The sequence below is a fragment of the Xenopus laevis genome, chromosome 1L (genome assembly GCF_017654675.1).
Source record: "Xenopus laevis strain J_2021 chromosome 1L, Xenopus_laevis_v10.1, whole genome shotgun sequence".
In the NCBI taxonomy this organism is placed as follows: Eukaryota; Metazoa; Chordata; class Amphibia; order Anura; family Pipidae; genus Xenopus; species Xenopus laevis.
This window is the reverse complement of record NC_054371.1, coordinates 164,639,348-164,658,151: the sequence shown is the minus strand read 5'-3', so window position 1 is coordinate 164,658,151 and position 18,804 is coordinate 164,639,348. Positions and strand designations below refer to the sequence as shown.

At 43.6% G+C, this 18,804-nt stretch overlaps 1 protein-coding gene across 1 annotated transcript; it reads right to left on the bottom strand.

Annotated features, from left to right (window-relative positions):
- Positions 1-430: 430 nt before the first annotated feature.
- On the bottom strand, positions 431-18,114 carry acads.L (acyl-CoA dehydrogenase short chain L homeolog; the record flags this gene model as incomplete). The annotated part of the gene is given in 10 exon segments (NM_001087400.1): positions 431-961; positions 3,802-3,858; positions 3,962-4,057; positions 11,884-12,021; positions 12,096-12,266; positions 12,973-13,124; positions 13,248-13,359; positions 15,643-15,792; positions 17,746-17,894; positions 17,980-18,114. Coding segments are annotated over 10 exon segments (1,230 nt in total). The 3' UTR covers positions 431-808.
- Positions 18,115-18,804: the final 690 nt, after the last annotated feature.

Below are 18,804 nucleotides of genomic sequence, written 5' to 3'. Positions count from 1 at the left end.
TAAAACCATGCTGGCACACACTCATAGTATTATGATTTGCTATAAAGTCCAGTATCTTATCCTTAGATCCTCTCTACACCAGATATCCCATATATCTAAAGCCCTCCTACAGCAATAGCCCTGCTACAGCAATACCGTGTATATGTTATGGGACTCTAGGGCCACACAAGTCCGATTGCTTTAGTGTTTTTAGAACTTTCGGCAGTTGGAAGCAGCAATCACAGACCTGTATATAAAGCAATATATTGTTTTATACACTGTCAAAATTCTAAGCAGTAAAAGAAGACATTTAACTGGTGAAATCACTCCAGTCATCACTTTATACATTTCCCTATATGTTTCTTATCTATAGTTTGTTGGCATTTACAAAAAACAGCTTACCTTCAGCATTCCATAGTTCAGTTTATAATAGCAGTCAGTGAAACGGAGCATTAGTACAAAAGGAATCCTTTTATTCCCTAGATTGTACATAAGAATAAGTTTGGGGTGCCTTGATTATTGACCAAAGATCACTTAATTATCGGCTTTACATTTCTCTATTTTCACACCATCTTTAGCCAGAACCTGGCAGCTATACTGCAGAGAGAATCCATTTTCTACATATGGTGCTGATGTAGGCACCAAAGTGATGTTATCTGGGCAAGCAGGAGCTGTATAACAAAACGTTTTGTATAGATAGTTGGAGCTTGTGTGGCCAATATCACTTAGGCACAGTGGTATAATAAAGTCCTGCAGCTGCTGATTTCCCTGAAAGAGTTTAGCTCAGGGCTTGAATTTCAGGCCATCAAGCACATTATACTGCAGGAAATCAACTTCGGTATTCTTTCAGAAGTTGATTGGCTATCACCAGCCTCTGGATCTCACTCGTGCCCTCGTAGATTTCTGTAATTCTTGCGTCTCGGTAATGGCGCTCGGCAGGCATATCCGTTACGTAGCCCATTCCTCCTAGTATCTGAATGGCCTGTAAGAAATATATAAACAAACTGAATTCTGCTGCCCTACTTCAAGATAAGTATTAAATAAAGGACATCACACATTTTTATACATTCTGTTAACTACACCTTATGTTTAGACAGCTCATGGGGTAAAGAGACAGACTGACCAGCGATTGCATCAATGAAGATTGTTCCTGTAGAGGACTGAACCCAAAGGGATTACAGGGCAGTAAAACACGTGTGATTCTTTGTGCACAGGTATGTTGGCACTTACTGCCATGTTCAGGGTGTCCCTTGCTGTTTGAGACCATTCATTTAAAGACTAAAGGAATTGTTAAGTATAAAAACTGGGTAAATAGGCTGTGCAAAAGAAAAAATGTTTCTAATATAGTTAGTTAGCCAAAAATGTAATGTATAAAGGCTGGAGTGACTGGATGTCTAACATAATAGCCAGAACACCACTTCCTGTTTTTCCGCTCTCTTAGCTTCCACTGACTGGTTACCAGGCAGTAACTAATCTAGACTTGAGGGGGGGGGGGGCACAGGGGCCATAACTGTTGCTTTTGAATCTGAGCTGAATGCGGAGCATCAATTGCAAACTCACTGAACAGTTATGTCCCATGTGGCCCCCCATTAAGTCGCTGACTCACTCAGAGTTAGAGAGCTGAAAAGCAGGAAGTAGTGTTTTAACCATTATGTTAGACATCCAGTCACTCCAGCCTTTATACATTACATTTTTGACTAACTAACTATATTAGAAACATTTTTTTATATAAAACACAGCCTATTTATTTACCCAGTTTTTTTTATTTTTACACTGAACTATTCCTTTAAAACTGGAAATTGGCACATGCGCAATGTAGTTGAATCAGAACTTTTACTTTACTGAGCATGCAGCGTTAAAAGGGACCTGTCACCCCAAGAAAACCTATTTTATAATGTCAGTCAAGCAAAATAAACTTCACTTACACTTTATAAATTATTTAAATATGGTTTGTTGTATAGTCTTTGACTTTACAATCAAATCAAGCAGGAGGCACCATTTTGTGGACGCTGTTATTAAGGCAAGCTTTGCATCGCGCCAAAATCTTGTTTATGTGCCAGAATTGGGCACGTGATGCCAATGCCCAAACAACGGCTACACTGACTGTAAGGCGGGAGGGAGAATGTGAGGAGGGCAGTGACATCTAGGAAAGTCAAAGGAATTGCTTGCCCTGCCTCTTTGCCTAAGGCATACAGGCGGGGCAAGCAATACATGATGTGCCCAATTGTGAAACAGTTCTGGGTGTTTAAAAAAAGAAAAGAATTTGGGTTTCATATTTAATTTGAAAATTACTTATTATACAGCTTTTTATGTCTGAGTGACAAGTCCTCTTTAAGGGATATGCCAAAATATGCATCAATATATGTGTATACACAGGGAGATCATCTTTAACACTGCCCTGTATTTTATAGTAAATCAGAACAACAAACGGGAGAAGAAACCCAGCTTTGTAACTGCAAAACATTTATTCCAGGTTGTGGTCACACGGCATGTTTCACGTCAAAACCCTTTATCAAGAGTTTTGATTTTCTGGTTCAGCAGAGTTGCAAGCACAGAGCAACTACATGGAAGTCGAACACAACACTTTATTCATCATATTGTACAGACCACCTACAATTTTTGGACTTCATTATCTTTATTTTATAGGACCTGGGCCCAGTCATGACTCAGGAGAGTGCAATCCCCACATCATTTCAGAAACACTGGTTTTGTACTGTTTCATTTAAATACCAAAGTAGAATATTCAATATGGTAACAGAAATTGAATTGGCACAACCCTCTTACCACTAGCTCCAAAGTTTAGGGCTCATCTTTGCCTAAAGATCTCAAAGGGTTTACCAGAGGAAGGGATGATCCCCTTTGAAGAGCACCAATGTTATCAGAAACTACCATAGAAAAGCATAAGAAGATAAGATCCCTGTCCCAGCAGCAAGGCCCTAGGTTTAATCAGTATACAGTACATCTGTTTTATGTTTTTAAGGGGACCAGAAAAAAATTGTGTAAAAATGTAAAGTCAGGGAAATGCATTATGCATGGGACCACAACAAAAAAAATCTGTATAAAATGAGGGGAACCGTCAAGTCAGGGTATGTAAAATTTGAGGTTTCATTGTATTTATTATTGAAACTAATAACTGAGGGTTAGAGGTACACCATTACACTTTGGTCAGACCAAGGTCCTACATTAGGGTAGAGTCCTGCGCGGGTCCATCCGCAACCCGCATTCTGACCCGCCCCTACCCGCAAGTACCTTATTCGCAACCCAGACCCGCTGATCATCAAGAATCATGAAGTGCCGTCATTGTAAACCGGAAGCGACATCATCGGAAGTAGACAATCAAAAAAAAAAAGGAGTAAACAGGAAGTGCTGTCATTGTAAACTGGAAGTGACGTCAGCGGAAGTTGCCGTGACCAGGAGAAAAAAAAGGAGTAAATAGGACGTGGTCATTGTAAACCGGAAGTGACATCATCGGAAGTTGTCGTGGCCAGAAAAAAGGGAGTAAATATCGCTATTGAGAAGACCCACGGCCCGACCCGCAGAACCGCGTCTTTACCCGCACCCAGAACTTCTCCCCTCAACCCGCAAGGTTTTTGCGGGTACCCGACCCGCTGCAGGACTCAACATTAGGGGTCCTACGTTGTGTTTGAGTAGTAAAGAAAGCTCTTGGGCATCGCTTATGGATACCAGGAAGTGGAACATATCTTTTCAGAGAAAGTAGCCAGCTCACCCCATCACCAACCCAGGGCCATAACTTGTTATTTTGGGTTTCAATACGCAGCTCGCAACAACTAGGGTGCCATATTTGCTCAATATCAGGTTTACCTGGTGAGAGATTTGTGTAGCTGCCTCAGAAGCTGCCAGTTTTGCCATTGCTGCTTCCTGACAAAACAAAAGGCAGACATTAAGGACATTTAAAATGCCATTCGAGTTCAGCCATAAAAAAGCAGCAGAGATATTTTAATAAGTCAGATTGTAATCTTACTTTAGAGAAGGTCTTCTTGTTATCCTTTAACATGGCCGCTCTCCAGGTTAGAAGCCGAGCACTTTCTAGTGCCAACGCCATGTCTGCCAACTTAAACTAAAGCAAAGGAAACTAATTGAAAAGGTGATTTTTGAATGAATTACATTGTTCCAAAGAAACTAAAGCATTGCATCTATTTAGAGTTCCACATATAATCTGCTTTTTTTCAGACTCAGAACCCTCTTTTTGACACAAGCTCATGCAATTGGGTTTATATAGAAAAGTTGCACAACCCATATTTGAACTTCCAGATAAGAATATTATTGTATTTTATATTTATAGATTAACTGATTCCACAGATTAAAAGTAAACTATGATAGACTCTCACTGTAATGCAATATCTTGTTTCACTGGGACAGGCTTTTTTTTTTTTTGCTCAAAGAAGATTTTATTGAAACAAAGTCATTACAGCAATGTTATAGGGTTACATCAATCAGAACAATGTACAAGATACAGACCAATGCGTACTGACAGCAACAATGGCAATTAAAACAGAGGTAGTACATCGAGAGAGCTCCCACACACCCGTCCCCCACTCAGGAAACTAACTCCATGACTCCATATTATCCCGTGCCAATTTCAAGTGACTCAACGTGGCTAGACCAGTGTCTCCATATTTGAATGTATTTGAGCATTTGACCCCTCTTTTCCAACACCACTCGTTCAAGAGCAGCCAAGTCTGCCATAGCTAGGTGCCATTCTCTAAATGTTGGAGGGGTGAGGTCTTTCCAGTGTAGAGTTAATAAGCGTCTTGCCTGAAATAGCGCTTTAACAAGAAAAAGCCTGGTATGGAAGTCCAATGTTTCAGTGAGATCAATATTTAACATACAATTTCTAGCATCTCCCGCCCCCCAATCAGGTACCATTGAGGACAGACAAAGAATAATTTCTTTCCAGTATACCTGGACCCTGGGGCACGCCCAAAGTGTGTGGAGCAAAGTAGCAGGTTCCAAGTCACATCTGGGGCACATGGGAGAGGGCAACAGCTTCATAGCATATAGCCTCTGAACTGTATAGTATGCTCTATGGATCAAGTACAACTGCAGTAGGTTGTGCCTATATGAGTGGGCTACAAGTGTAGGAGTGCGCAATACCCATTCCCACTGATCATCAGTGATTATGCCTACATCTGCCTCCCATGCCCCTCTGGCCTTCAATTCGGTATCCACATATTGTGGTTTGGATAAACATGCGTACAAATGCGAGATCCTTCTCTTGAGGGTGCTGGCGGATAGGGTCTCGATAATGGGTGAGTCCGCTATTTCAGTGTACGGACGCCGTCTAAATTCCTGCAAAGTGGTAACAATTCTATGGTACATTAACCATTGAGCTTGGGGAAGGTTTCTAGTTCGGTGAAGGTGGAGCAGCGAAAGCACCTGATCAGCCTCCCAAATGTCCCCCACAGAAACAATCCCAAGATCACACCATATCCTTGGGGGGGGAAACCCCGCCAGACCCACTAGTTCAGGATTACCCCAAAGAGGAGTTTGGGGGGCAAGTTGGTTGTAACCAACCATTCTATGGGCGCAACGTAAGATATAGCTCTGTAGCCACACCAACGGCATTTGTCGTTTCTTAGGCAGTTTAACCAACAGTGCTGCCCATGGGGTGATCGGATGTTGCGCCGCTATCGACCAGAGCTGTGACAGTGGAGGAGATATACCATCCTGAACCCACGGTATGCAATGAGTAAGCTGTGCTGCAACATAATACAAATATAGATCTGGCAGTGCCAAACCCCCCTCAACCCTAGGTCTCATTAAGGTAGTGAGGCGTAATCGTGGCCTAGAGGCACCCCATATGAATTGGCTAATAGTGCTGTTCAGTCCAGCAAAGAACTTCTTAGGTATAAGAATTGGCGAATGCCAGAGGGTATATAACCATTTAGGGAGGATAAACATTTTAATTAGCTGTACCCTACCAGCGGGCCCCAAAGGCAAGGAGTCCCAGGTCTTGAATTTGAGTTGAGTCCACTGAGTTAACCGATCCAGGTTCAATTCCTGAAACCGCCCAATTGGTAACGCTATTTGCAAACCCAAGTAAGTGAAAGAATTTACTACCTGCAAGGGACAGTCATGCAACGTTTCACCTGGTAGCAATCCATCCACCAAAAACAGTACAGATTTTTGCGTGTTTGTTTGTAATCCAGAAACTCTGCCAAAGTCTTGTGTGAGCTCAACCAAGGCTTGCAGAGATGGGCCTCTATCCCCCAGGTACACCAGTGTGTCATCTGCATACAATTGGATCTTCTCCACTTGCCCCTCCCTTTCAAAACCTCTAATTTGAGGATGCAACCGTACAGCTTGGGCAAAGGGTTCAATGGCCAAGGCAAAGAGCAAAGGAGAGAGAGGGCATCCCTGCCTTGTTCCTCTGGTGAGGGAAAAACTCGAGGTGTGCAAAGAGTTTAATCTCAAGGAAGCTGTAGGGAGCTTGTATAGCAGTTGAACCATGGTAATGTATTTCGGGCCGAAGCCCATCGCCTCCATAACCTGCCAGAGGTAGGGCCACTCCACCGTATCAAAAGCTTTGGCAATGTCAAGCGCCGCAATGGCCCTACCTCCTACATTCCCACTATCCATCATAATATTAAGATAAAGCCTCCTAGTGTTTAAACTAGTGGTTTTCTGGGGGATGAATCCCACCTGGTCAGGGTTAACAATCTGAGTAATGACCCTACTTAGCCTCCTAGCAAGAATCTTAGCATAGATTTTCACATCTGCCGTGAGAAGGGAGATGGGACGAAAGGATTCACATAGCTGTGGATCCTTTCCTGGCTTTGGAAGAAGTACAATGGCTGCCTCATATAGAGATTGCGGTAACTGTCCCATCTGAATGGCTTCAGTGTACAAATTCAGGAGTTGCGGTGACAAAGTTTTAGAGTGGCGCTTATAGATCTCTATAGGGAGGCCATCAGACCCAGCAGCTTTACCTAAAGGAAAGGAATCAATTGCTTCCTGAATTTCAAGGAGAGATAGATCCGCCTCTAGGGTTTCCCTATACTCAGGGGTGAGAGCAGGGAGATCCCCTTTTTGCAAAAAGGCTACAATGTCATTCAAAGACACACTCAATTTGCTCGAATAGAGATCAGTGTAGAAGTCAGCTAGCATGTCTTTCACCTCACTAGGGTCAGTGTGGAGGGTCCCCAGTTTGTCCTTTAAGACAGGAATCGGGGGTGGTGTATGGTGGGCCTTGGCTAGGTGTGCGAGCATTCTCCCTGCCTTCTCTCCCTGCTCATATACTCCAACTTTAGAAAAGTAAAGACGGTTTTGCGCACTGGCTTTTAGACTCGTAGAATACTTGTCCTGGACTACTTGTAGTAGCTTAAAATTCTCAGGGGTAGGGGCTAGAGCAGCACGGGCATCACATATAGCTACCTCCTCTTCCAAGACCTGGGTTGCAAGCCTAGACTGCTTCTTAAAGGCAACAATATCCGCTGCAATACAATTCCGGATATACATCTTAAGGGAGTCCCAGATAGGCAGAATACTAGGGATACCCGAATTTAGTTCCAGGGAACTCTTGTATCACAGCTTCCACATCCTCGTGGTTGTCCAAAATGTTCAACCAAACTGGATGAATAGAAAGGCGAGGTCTATCAGGCTTATGCAGGGCAGTAAGCTTAAGTTGGAGAGGGGCATGGTCAGAAATACCCCTAGGGAGATAGCAAGAAAATGCGACATGAGGGACAGCAGCTGCATTCACAAAGGCCAGGTCTATTCTAGAAAGCGCCTGCTGGGCGACTGTATAGCAGGAGTATAACTTTTTAGCCGGGTTTGTGACACGCCATATATCCAGTAACTCCAACCCTTGAATCATTCTGCTTAGCCTAGTATGTTGCGGGGGTGGCCTGTCTGAACGCTTTAACAGTCTATCAACCTCCGGACACATGACTTCATTAAAATCCCCTGCAGCTATGACCAAGGCATGAGGGTATAGAAGGAGTTGGTCAGCCAGGCATTGAAGTACCCGAACGTCAAATGGTGGGGGGATATAAATATTCGCTAGCAGCACCTCCCGGGAATGAATGTGACCATGTAGAAAAATATACCTGCCTTTAGGATCAGATTTAATGCTACCAAAAACAAAGGGTACAGACTTAGCGATTAGGATGGATACCCCTGAGGAATGAGTCGAGAATTCAGCATGGTATGCCCATCCCACCCAGGGTCTCCGCAGAGCCATCACCTTGGAACCAGTTAGATGGGTTTCCTGCAGGAATGCAATGGAGGTGGCATGTCGCTTCAGGAAATCCATAACCAATCTACGTTTTATTGGGCAGTTCAGACCCCTTACATTCCAGCTAGTGAGGTTAATCGCCATTTTCCTGTCTACCCAGTTGTAACAGCATAAACACCATAAACATTGCAGTACATTTCAAATCGGTTCTTTGAGCATAAAGCAAAAAAATTGCAGAAAAAAGTTTAACAATAGGCTTAGAGATGCGTAACAACAGAACAACTCTATGCCGCCCACAAAAAAAACCCCCCTCCCCTTCCACCTCATATCTAACAAAAGGCAGAACTCGAGCCCAAACATAACCCCTGTGCACATCCTGGTTGGGGGCGGGTCGTGCCGGTCCGTTGGCGCCACTAACCGTGGATGTAGCGGCTCCAACCAACAACAAAAGTTAAAGTCAAATAAAAACAAAAAAGGAAAAGTCGCTCCTTGGGAAGTAAAAAATAAAACAAGGAACCCGCAGCTTCAGAATAGGTAAATAAATGAAAATAAATGATAACCTGCCAGGTGACAAAACAGGATAGCAGCGGCACATTCGGCCGTATGAAAACTGTAGACCAAGCCAAAATAACGGTAATGTTCTGTCGGGAAACTCAAAGAGTCACTTCTTAGGTGAGGAAATGAAGGCCAAGTCCCAGACAGTGCAACAATGCCCGGCCAGGCAGAGATGACAGAGTAAGGCCTTCCGCAAGGCCTGGCAAAAGGCATACATGAACAGTACTCACAGAGAGCGCGGTAGAGCCGTAGAACGGGTTAATTCACTCCCCTCGCATCCAACCACTGGTTCAGATCCTGTGGTGCCGTGAAAAACAGGGTGCGATCCTCCGCTTGCACCCGGAGTCTGGCCGGATAGAGCATGGCATACGTGAGCCCAGCATTGCGGAGTCGGATCTTGCAGCTCTGGAATCCCGCGCGTTGTCGCTGGACCTCCATAGAGTAGTCAGCGTAGATGGAGACCGTGGCATCTTGATACTGCAGCTGACCCTGTACTCTCGCCAGAGCAAGCACCTTGTCTCGATCCCTTGCGTTAAGGAGTTTAGCAATCATCGGCCTAGGAGGGGCTCCCGGAGGCGACTGCCTGGTAGGTACCCGGTGCGCCCGTTCAATAGTAAACGTCGGGGAAAGTTGGTCTGCTCCAAAGGTGGTCTTGAGCCAGGTTTCAAGAAAAGTTTCGGGAGCGGCCCCCTCAGCCTTTTCGGGGAAGCCCACGAACCGTAAGTTACTCCTGCGCAATCGATTTTCCAAATCATCCGATTTGCGCTGACATTCCACCATCAGTTTTTGCATCGCACGATATTGGGCGGGTAACTCGCTGCACGAGTCCTCAAGATTGCTCACCCGCGACTCCACTGCTGTAGTTCTTTCCCTCAGCTTTTGGAGATCGTGCTTGATAATGGAAAGATCTATTTTGATTTCGTCAGTCTTGGATTGTAGAAGAGTTGTACAGGTATCGTTAGCAGCCCTGATTTCTTCCAAGACATCCCGGAGTGTTGGCTCAGCCAAAGTAACACCCTCCGGTTGTGGGTCACCGATTCCATTATCAGTGGTAGCGTCATCCGTCTCCTTCTCCTTCGCAGGCGAAGATCGTTGCGCAGCCAGGCCTTTACCGCCGCCATTTTGAGACGAGTTTCTGGCATACTTGTCCAGCCGGGATGCAGCCTCCGAAGCCCTTTTCTGCGCTTTATTTTGCCCCATGAGCTCTCTCTGAGGTAAAGGAGGCTGTATTGAGTGCTCCAGCTCCAAAAATAGAGTAAATAATGCAGGTTATTCAGGATAATAGCAGGGTATGCTGCGGAGCTCCACCAAGTGCGTGCTATCCCATCAGCAGTCAGGCCACGCCCCTGGGACAGGCTTTTTAGAGAATCTGTGCACCACCCTCACTTGGGAGTGGATTTCAGACTGTGTTTATCCATCAGTAAGGAAGCGGGTCGCATTACACTGTAAACCAGAGGGATGTTGAGAATAAGATGTATATTATTCATGGAAGTTCAGATAGTGTTATGCACCTTTTTTTGTCCAACTGAATGAGCTCATGTAAAAAAGGAAGTGTATTTTAAAGCAGCAGGATGATTATTACAGCAATAGCATTAATAAATAAACGGTGATCCTCCTACAGACCCACTGGAACAACCAGGAAGAACTACAGTCACTAGTGTCAATAGATTTTAAAATGGAGAGACACAGATAGGATTAGACCTGTAATATAATGTAATGATTGTGTATAGCAGCATCTCAAGGTAACTGTGGTCAGTATGTTATAACGATAGCTAGAATTTCAGCCTGCTGCTTTGCAAGCACAAAGGTAAATGAGCGTCACATTTTGGCAGAAAAAATGCAAAATTAGCATTAAAGGAGAAGCAAACCCAAAAGTTAAAAAACCCTCTCACCTAAGTATTACCCTGGGCAGATGCCCCTAAGTCTTTAATTACCCCTCTGTGCATATTCTGTCCAGCTGAGTTCACAGGCGCCATCTTCTTATTCTGTAATCTTCGGAATGAGACCAGCAGAGTGGCGCATGCGCACTTAGACCAGTTTTCTGTGTCGTGACAACTGCGCATGCGCAGAAACTCACGGAAATTGCCGAGGTGCCGGTCTCATTCAGAAGATTACTGAAGTGGCTGAAGATGGCATCTGTGAACTCCGATGCCTGAATCTCCACCGAGGGGTAAGGAAAGACTTAGGGGCATTTGCACTGGGTGACACTTAGCCTGGGGGAGGAAGGAGGGGGGGTCTATGTAGGGTAGGGTAGGGGTTTTTTAACTTTTGGGTTTGCTAAGGTACTCTTATTGCTATTGTGAGTATTTAGGCAGCTTCTAATGGCTGAGATAATGTCCTATGAGATTTTCTATTACCGCACACCTCCTTCCACTTTTCTGCGTAGTGGTGCTGGTCCTCCGTTGACCTGGCCAGGTCTCCTTACTGCTTTGTAGTTTTGAAAAACGGTCCGCACACACCAATATTGCAGTCGGGGATTGTGCCCCTTTTATTAATGCCACCAACAATCAACGTTTCGGGGGGAACACAGCCTCCCTTCTTCAGAAGGGAGGCTGTGTTCCTGAAGAAGGGAGTTCCTGAAGAAGGGAGGCTGTGTTCCCCCCGAAACGTTGATTGTTGGTGGCATTAATAAAAGGGGCACAATCCCCGACTGCAATATTGGTGTGTGCGGACCGTTTTTCAAAACTACAAAGCATGAGATAATGTCCTGCCATGATTTCACTGCTCAAAAACATACTTTGTTTTTCTCCACTGAAAACTTTCTCTTGTACTCTACACATGATTTCTGTCATTTATTCAGGTAGGAACCGTCACTATTATAATTGAAGTGGATAATTAATAAATATATTTCAAAAATATGTTTTGCTTGTTTATTCTTCAGTTGTTTATATATTTAACAATTTGTGAGTTCTTCAACCAAACTTTTTTTAGTAAAAATGATGCTGTGAGTCACTTACAAATCTGAAAACTGGCTGATTCCAATATAAGTCACCAGTTTGCATTGTACTACTAACAAACAGCTACATGAAAGCCAAGATCCTATTTATTAAAAACAATTATGAAGCAGCCAAAACAGTTTTTTAAAAAATATATACAGCAACAGATAGGGTGCACCATTATTCTAAAGCAAATTGTCAGCAATAACTCCGCACCTGTATAGCTTGCAATTTACTGATAGGGGCTCCAAATGCTAGGCGTTTTTCTGCATAGTCTACGGCACAGTCTATTGCTGCCTGTCCAATCCCAAGAGCCTGAGATGCAATCCCAATTCTGCCAGCATCCAAGGTTTGCTGTAAAGATAGAAATATTAACTCAATAAACTGTGACATGCCACTGCCAAACTAGCTAATACTTTGACACTCACCATTGCAATTTTAAAGCCCATTCCTGGTTGACCCAGAAGATTCTTCCTTGGGATGCGGCAGTCTTCAAATATTAGGTTTGCAGTGGAAGAAGCTCTGATACCCAGTTTATCTTCCTTCTTACCTAGCGACAGACCTGGAGTTGGCATCTCCACTAAGAAAGCACTGATGCCCTAATCAGGAAAAAAATATCTCAATGTAGTATGTACTGAATATCAGAAAACATTGAGGCTAATCCATTGTTAGCATTGCACCAAAAAAGAAAAAAAAAATGTAAAAAAAAAATTGGTCATCGGGGGTCCCTTTAGAATTTTCCCCAGAGAGTTGTCCGCCTCAATAATCTTCCAAAGGTCCCTAACACAATTGTTAGTAATTTTTGGATACGTAAATTAAATACTATTGCTCCTCTGGGTCTAAATGAATACTGCTCTTATCTATGCTTCTTAAATCAATGTTAATTGTTACTTTTTAATGTGTACTATGTTGCCAATCAGCATTAATATGTTTCTCTGTACAAGATTCTGGGAGTTTCATGTAACATGTTTATATGTAACATTTTGTTTTTATACATTTTAGTAACAAGATACTATCTGTTCCTAAATTCTGGTGTTGGGTTTCTTCACAGTCACATGATCATGTGGGCGTGCATGAATTGGTGAGTGACATGTTTTTAGTTATTTAACCATGGAGGGCTTGCTGTGAACAGGGTCTTGATAAAGGTCTTAGATTTAGACCGAAACGTTGACCGGTTCTTTTTTAATGTAAATTAATAAAAATGGAATTTTAACCTTTTTGCTAAATCATGGTGTGCATCTTCGTTTTTACAAAGTGTACAATCAGCCATTGAAGGTAGCACCCAGGTCAGAACACATCATCTACCTTGTGTTTTAGGCTTTTATCTGTGGTTGCTAACACAACAGCTGCAGAAGCATCCCAGGCATTTGTGATCCAGGATTTTGTGCCATTTAAAACCCACTCCTCTCCATCCAGCTTTGCAGTCGTGCTTGCAGCACCAGCATCGCTACCATTACCTTTGGGGACACAAAAAAAAACAAAACAAAAACTTGTCACATGAATTGCAGAACTCCCATCGCAAACAGTTTGAGGGCCACATAATCAACAACCTACAACTGCACAATCTGATTGTGACATACCTGGCTCGCTGAGAGCAAAACAACCAATTTTGTCTCCACTGCAAAATGGAGAAATCCACTGCCTTTTTTGTTCTTCTGAACCATGTTTAAGGATAGGACCTAAATAAAGAGACTGAACAAGATATGAGAATATATGAGTCAGTACTCACATCACTGATTAAATTAAATGGACACTCAGTCTGTGTGTAACATACAGTATCTGTCAGCCTAAGAATCACACCTAAGCTGGCCCCACAGAAAGGACAATATGGTTGATATGCGGGGCATCCAAACAATCTTGCCAACTGCATCACTGTAAGGACACAATGTAAAACAAGGTTAACGACTGGCCCCCCACGTGTGCACGTGATTATGGTGCAAGCCAAGCTGATAAAGTATGGATCTTTACTTCCACACATTCATTAAGGCAATGACAGAAATGGCACTGTCACCTGTAGGTCAACAAAGTGCCCAAAAACACCTGCACCCACTGGAATTGCTGCATATAAAACACTTTACATGCAGTGGCAGTAATTGAGCAAAAATCCCTCTATCCACATACTGCAACAAAGCAGTATAGCCATGCCGTGAGAAAACGGACAAACACAGTTGTCTGTGCTCAAACTACACAATATAAGATGTATTAGCCCCTAAAGCTGGCCATAGATGTTGAGATTTTTAAAAGGTCAGATCCTGATCGTGAGACCAGGATCTTCTCAGAACAATCGTACGAATTTACAATCAACTAAAAAGACCAATTTGCCAGGAAAACAAAGGGGAGCTGCCTGCTTGGCCCTGCAAACAAAGATACATTGCACTGGGACCGACAAAGATTTTTTGACCTGGCCGATCAATTTCCCGACAGATGTCGGCCGAAAAATCGTAAGATGTACGATCGTTCGAATCCCACTAACCGCACGATAATTTCTAAGGATTGGTCGGGCTTCCTTAAAATCGGTCGTTCAGCAAGAAGAATCGTCGCGTCTATGGGGAGCTTAAGACTTTAGTCCTTGGGTCTAAGCTGATCTTGAAACAATAGACACATTTGAGATATATATGCTAAAAGACTACAAAGAATTGTGCCCCTGTCTTTGGAAGCACTAGGAGCTTGAAATGCAGGAGAAAAAAACTGATTGAAACCAAATTCTTCATGGCTCAGGAATAACTAGGTAATTAATAAAAGAAACAGAGATGACACCATAAGCATTAAAAACTAAATGTTTGTCTTCAACTTTGGCAAGTAAAAATTAACTTATAATATTGTGTAGACAATTGTATGATGAGAAAGCAGCCAATAGTTTTTGACAAATGAACTTCCCTTTGAGCAGAAATAGAACAGAATTAAGCGCAGGGGTGAAATCAAACTATAAAACACAGGTGAGTAAAAGTCAGGCAAGTGCAAACGCCCATCTTAATATGTAGAACACATTTATAGTTTTCATGTCTCTAGGACAGCAATAAAAGTTACTTTTTAACCACCGTTGTATCCCTGAGATACTGCTCACCCCATAATTACGGTCTGTGGCTGCTGTCACATTCTGTGCCTTATAAAATAATGTTAGGTTGGGTTTCCATGTACCACTACCATTTAGCCTTTTTGTTATCATACAAGCTCACATTTTAGTATACAATCCATAAAGCAAGTGGGATAAGGGATTAAATGAACAATACTGATGGTTTCCATAAATGTTCCCTGGCACTGATTACATTTGTATTCACTGACCTCTATATTATATTGCAATGTCAAAATGCAAAACCAGGCTGGCTAATGATTTAATGTGTGTGAAGCCATTGGATGGCCCAGAAATGCCTGGCCCACGTTTTATATAGTGATCCAACCTATCAGAGCAATACAATTTTGCAGTCCATGGGTGTAGCCATATTGTACAGGTATTCAGCTGTCCAAATAGTGTGCCGGTGTATGGCCAGCTTTTGGCTATCAAAAAACTCTGGGTGTTATAGTTGGAAACAGCTTGAAGGAACATGTTAAACATGAATTGAAAGACATTAGAAACCAGATGATGATGAAGTTTCTTTCTTGTAAACTGATCACTTCACTCGTAGGGTCCAGGTGCACAAGCACCAGACTTTGGTATGCCACGAGTAGACCATTTTAGAAGACTAATCTGCCACATACTGGACCCCAGTCAACTTCTGCTGCTTAAATGGTTTATTAAAAAGTTATCACACCCATAGTGCAAATAAAAAAGCCTTATGCATTTCATGCCTTCATATTAAAAATCCCCATTTAGACAATGCAATTTTAGACCATAAGATTTCTCTTTTTCTCCACACTCATCAAAAAACCTATTGGCTATCATGGATACCAGGAACTGTACAAAAAGAACAGCTAGAGCTGGTTGGACACCTCTGATTGCTAAAGGATAACAAACATTCACCTGTTAATGTTACTTACATTATTTACACTCATGATGACCCCTGTAGATGCACACCCACGGCTGATCTCTTCCACTCCGATAGAATATGCCAGATAATCAAGCCCAGCCCCTCCCAGCTCCTCTGGGACGTCAACTGCCAGCAGTCCCATCTGCCCCATCTGTCGAACCTGGTGAAAATTGACCAAAGCAGATACATTCAGCTTGTCAGTGATATTCTGAGACAATTTGCAATTGGGTTTCATTTTTTATTATTTGTGGTTTCAGTTATTCAGCAGCTCTCTGGTGTGCAATTTCAGCAATCTCATTACTAGGGTCCAAATTACCTAGCAACCATGCACTGATTTAAATAAGAGACGGGAATATGAATAGGAGAGGCCTGAATAGAAAGATGAGTAATAAAAAGTAACAATAACACTACACATGTAGCCTTATGGAGCATTTGTCTTCAGATAGGGCCAGTGACCCCCATATGAAAGCTGGAAAGAGTCAGAAAAAAGCGGCAAGTATAAGAAATAAAAAGTAGCAAAAAGTATTTTGCAGCCTTCCAGAGCACTTCTTTTTCATATGGAATCACTGACCCCCATATGAAAACTGGAAGGAGTCAGAAGGCAACAATTAATTCTAAAACTATAAAAAAGAAGAAATGAAGCCCAATTAAAAAGTTGTTTGGAAGTTGCCATTCTATGACATACCAAAGGTTAAGGTGAACCACCCATTTAAGGCAGGATCCTGCTTATCACAAAGGTACATGGGGCAAAATGCCCAGTTTTTGCCCCCTAAGGTTGAACTTGATGGACGTGTGCCTTTTTTCAACTTCACTTACTATATTACTGAGGAAGAGATTAGTAGCAACACGGGTGGGGACAAATTGCGTATTATTGCCCCCATTCACTCATATAGACATATCAATTGGTTTCACACAAGTGCACTTAGCAGGCAGGCACTTGTTACTGAGAGACAGCTGCTGGACAAACCACTGCACCCATGCTTGCAAGTGATTGCCATATTAATGAAGGGGATATGTGAGATGTGTGAGCTCTCCCTCTCTCTCTCTATGTGTGTGTGTGTGTCTAGGTGAGCTCTCTCTGTGTGTGTGTCTAGGTGAGCTCTCTCTATGTGTGTGTCTAGGTGAGCGCTCTCTATGTGTGTGTCTAGGTGAGCGCTCTCTCTCTCTCTATGTGTTTGTCTCTCTAGGTGATCTCTCTCTCTCTGTCTATGTAAACTCTCTCTATGTGATCTCGCTCTCTGTCTGTGAGCGCTCTCGCTCTCTGTGAGCGCTCTCGCTCTCTCTCTCTGTGAGCGCTCTCGCTCTCTCTCCCTCTGTCTATGTGAGCGCTCTCGCTCTCTCTGTGAGCGCTCTCGCTCTCTCTCCCTCTGTCTATGTGAGCTCTCTCCCTCTGTCTATGTGAGCTCTCTCCCTCTGTCTATGTGAGCTCTCTCCCTCTCTCTCTGTGAGCGCTCTCGCTCTCTCTCTGTGAGCTCTCTCTGTGAGCTCTCTCCCTCTGTCTATGTGAGCTCTCTCCCTCTGTCTATGTGAGCTCTCTCCCTCTGTCTATGTGAGCTCTCTCCCTCTAAGCTCCTACCTTGAGACAAAATGCTGGGGAATAGTCCCATGTGCTATTTGCACTTATAGAAGCCACAGAAAGTAAATATATAAAAGCAAATGAATGAAACCTGCTTATCTGCGCGTGTATATTTAACACCATTAGTGTGACTGACGCCTATGGATTTTTATCCTGGATCAATAAGCCAGTGGGGAAATGCTGATACCACCAATATTACCTCCTGCCATTGATGGAAAAGTTCATTTCTTAGGAGAAAGCTGTGACAGGAACAACGGGGGCGGGTATGGGACATTTCTCTACTAATGGAATGTGCGCTGCTAAGAGTATGACTGACGTTACACACAATTAGCAGTGTGTCCAGACCAGCAATGTCCTGCGCGTTGATAAGAATATCACAAACAATCCGGTGGCCTCATGTAAAGAGAAGGCAGCACATAGGAACAGGGGAGAGAGCTGCAGCTGCTGCGGAGACTTGACAGGTATATTTGCCCTTTCTTTGCATTTGAACTGACGGAGCGGAAAGCTAAATCCAGACATGGGAAACAGCGGCGGTACCTGATCCTGGGGAAATCGGTGCTTCTGGTCCAACTCGGCTGCTATCGGCTGCAGCTCCTTCTCTGCAAATTCCCGACAGGTGTCGCGCAGCATTTGGTGAGTTTCCGGCAGTTCTGCAGTTTGATAGACCGTGTGCAAGGGCCGGAGCGCTGGGATATGAAAGGTCATTAGTGAATGACAGGAAGGGTCAGTGGAAAAGCAAAGGGGCAACACGGAATAGAGATCAATACTCACCCGCCCGAGCGGCCCTGTAGCACCGGCCCAGCGATAGAGATCCACGCAGCATCCCGACACAGCTTCTTTCTTCAGAACACAACTTTCAGCCGCAACTTACACTGGATCCCTGCACAACTACTCTACTGATGTCAGATCACATGGTTTGCCAGTGGGCGGAGCTAAAATTTACCGTGGGATTGGGAAGAGGCGTGGCTAACTCCGGAAGAAAAGGAAGCAAACAAGAAACCGGAGGGAGTTGGTATTCATATCATACGTACTAGATCGGAGGCCAGGACTGTCTATCTCTGCGTCACTATAAGATGCCACAGACAGTCACTAGTTATTGGACCTTTGGCGGGCTGTTGGGGCCTCTGTCTTGTTAATGCTGCGACATACTATGATTTCAGGAGTTATATGTGGCACAAAACAACCACAATGAGTGGCAGCACGCTCTTCAGTCCTGTGTAGGCTCTGCAGCCTGTCTGCCTATCTGCTCAACCAAAAAACAACTACCATTTTCTCTGCTGCTCACAGTTCCACAGCAGATTGAGCACCTCTGCATTATGCTGCTGCCCCATGTTGTCACCTAATTAAATTTCCTGCAGGGATGGACTGGGAGTAAAAAGCAGCCAGGGCAAAAAAATTGAAGCAGCCCACAGACTGATTTTCAGCCCCATGTGACATTAGCCGATAGGGGACTAAAAAGAAGTTTTTGTTGGACAATTGCTTGCATCCTCCAAGTAATATGTAGTAGCACATGTCTAAGGGCAAGGCCAGACGTGGCGTTTTTGCGTTGCATTTTTAAAAACAGCCAGGCGTAAATACGTCACTGAAACCACACGC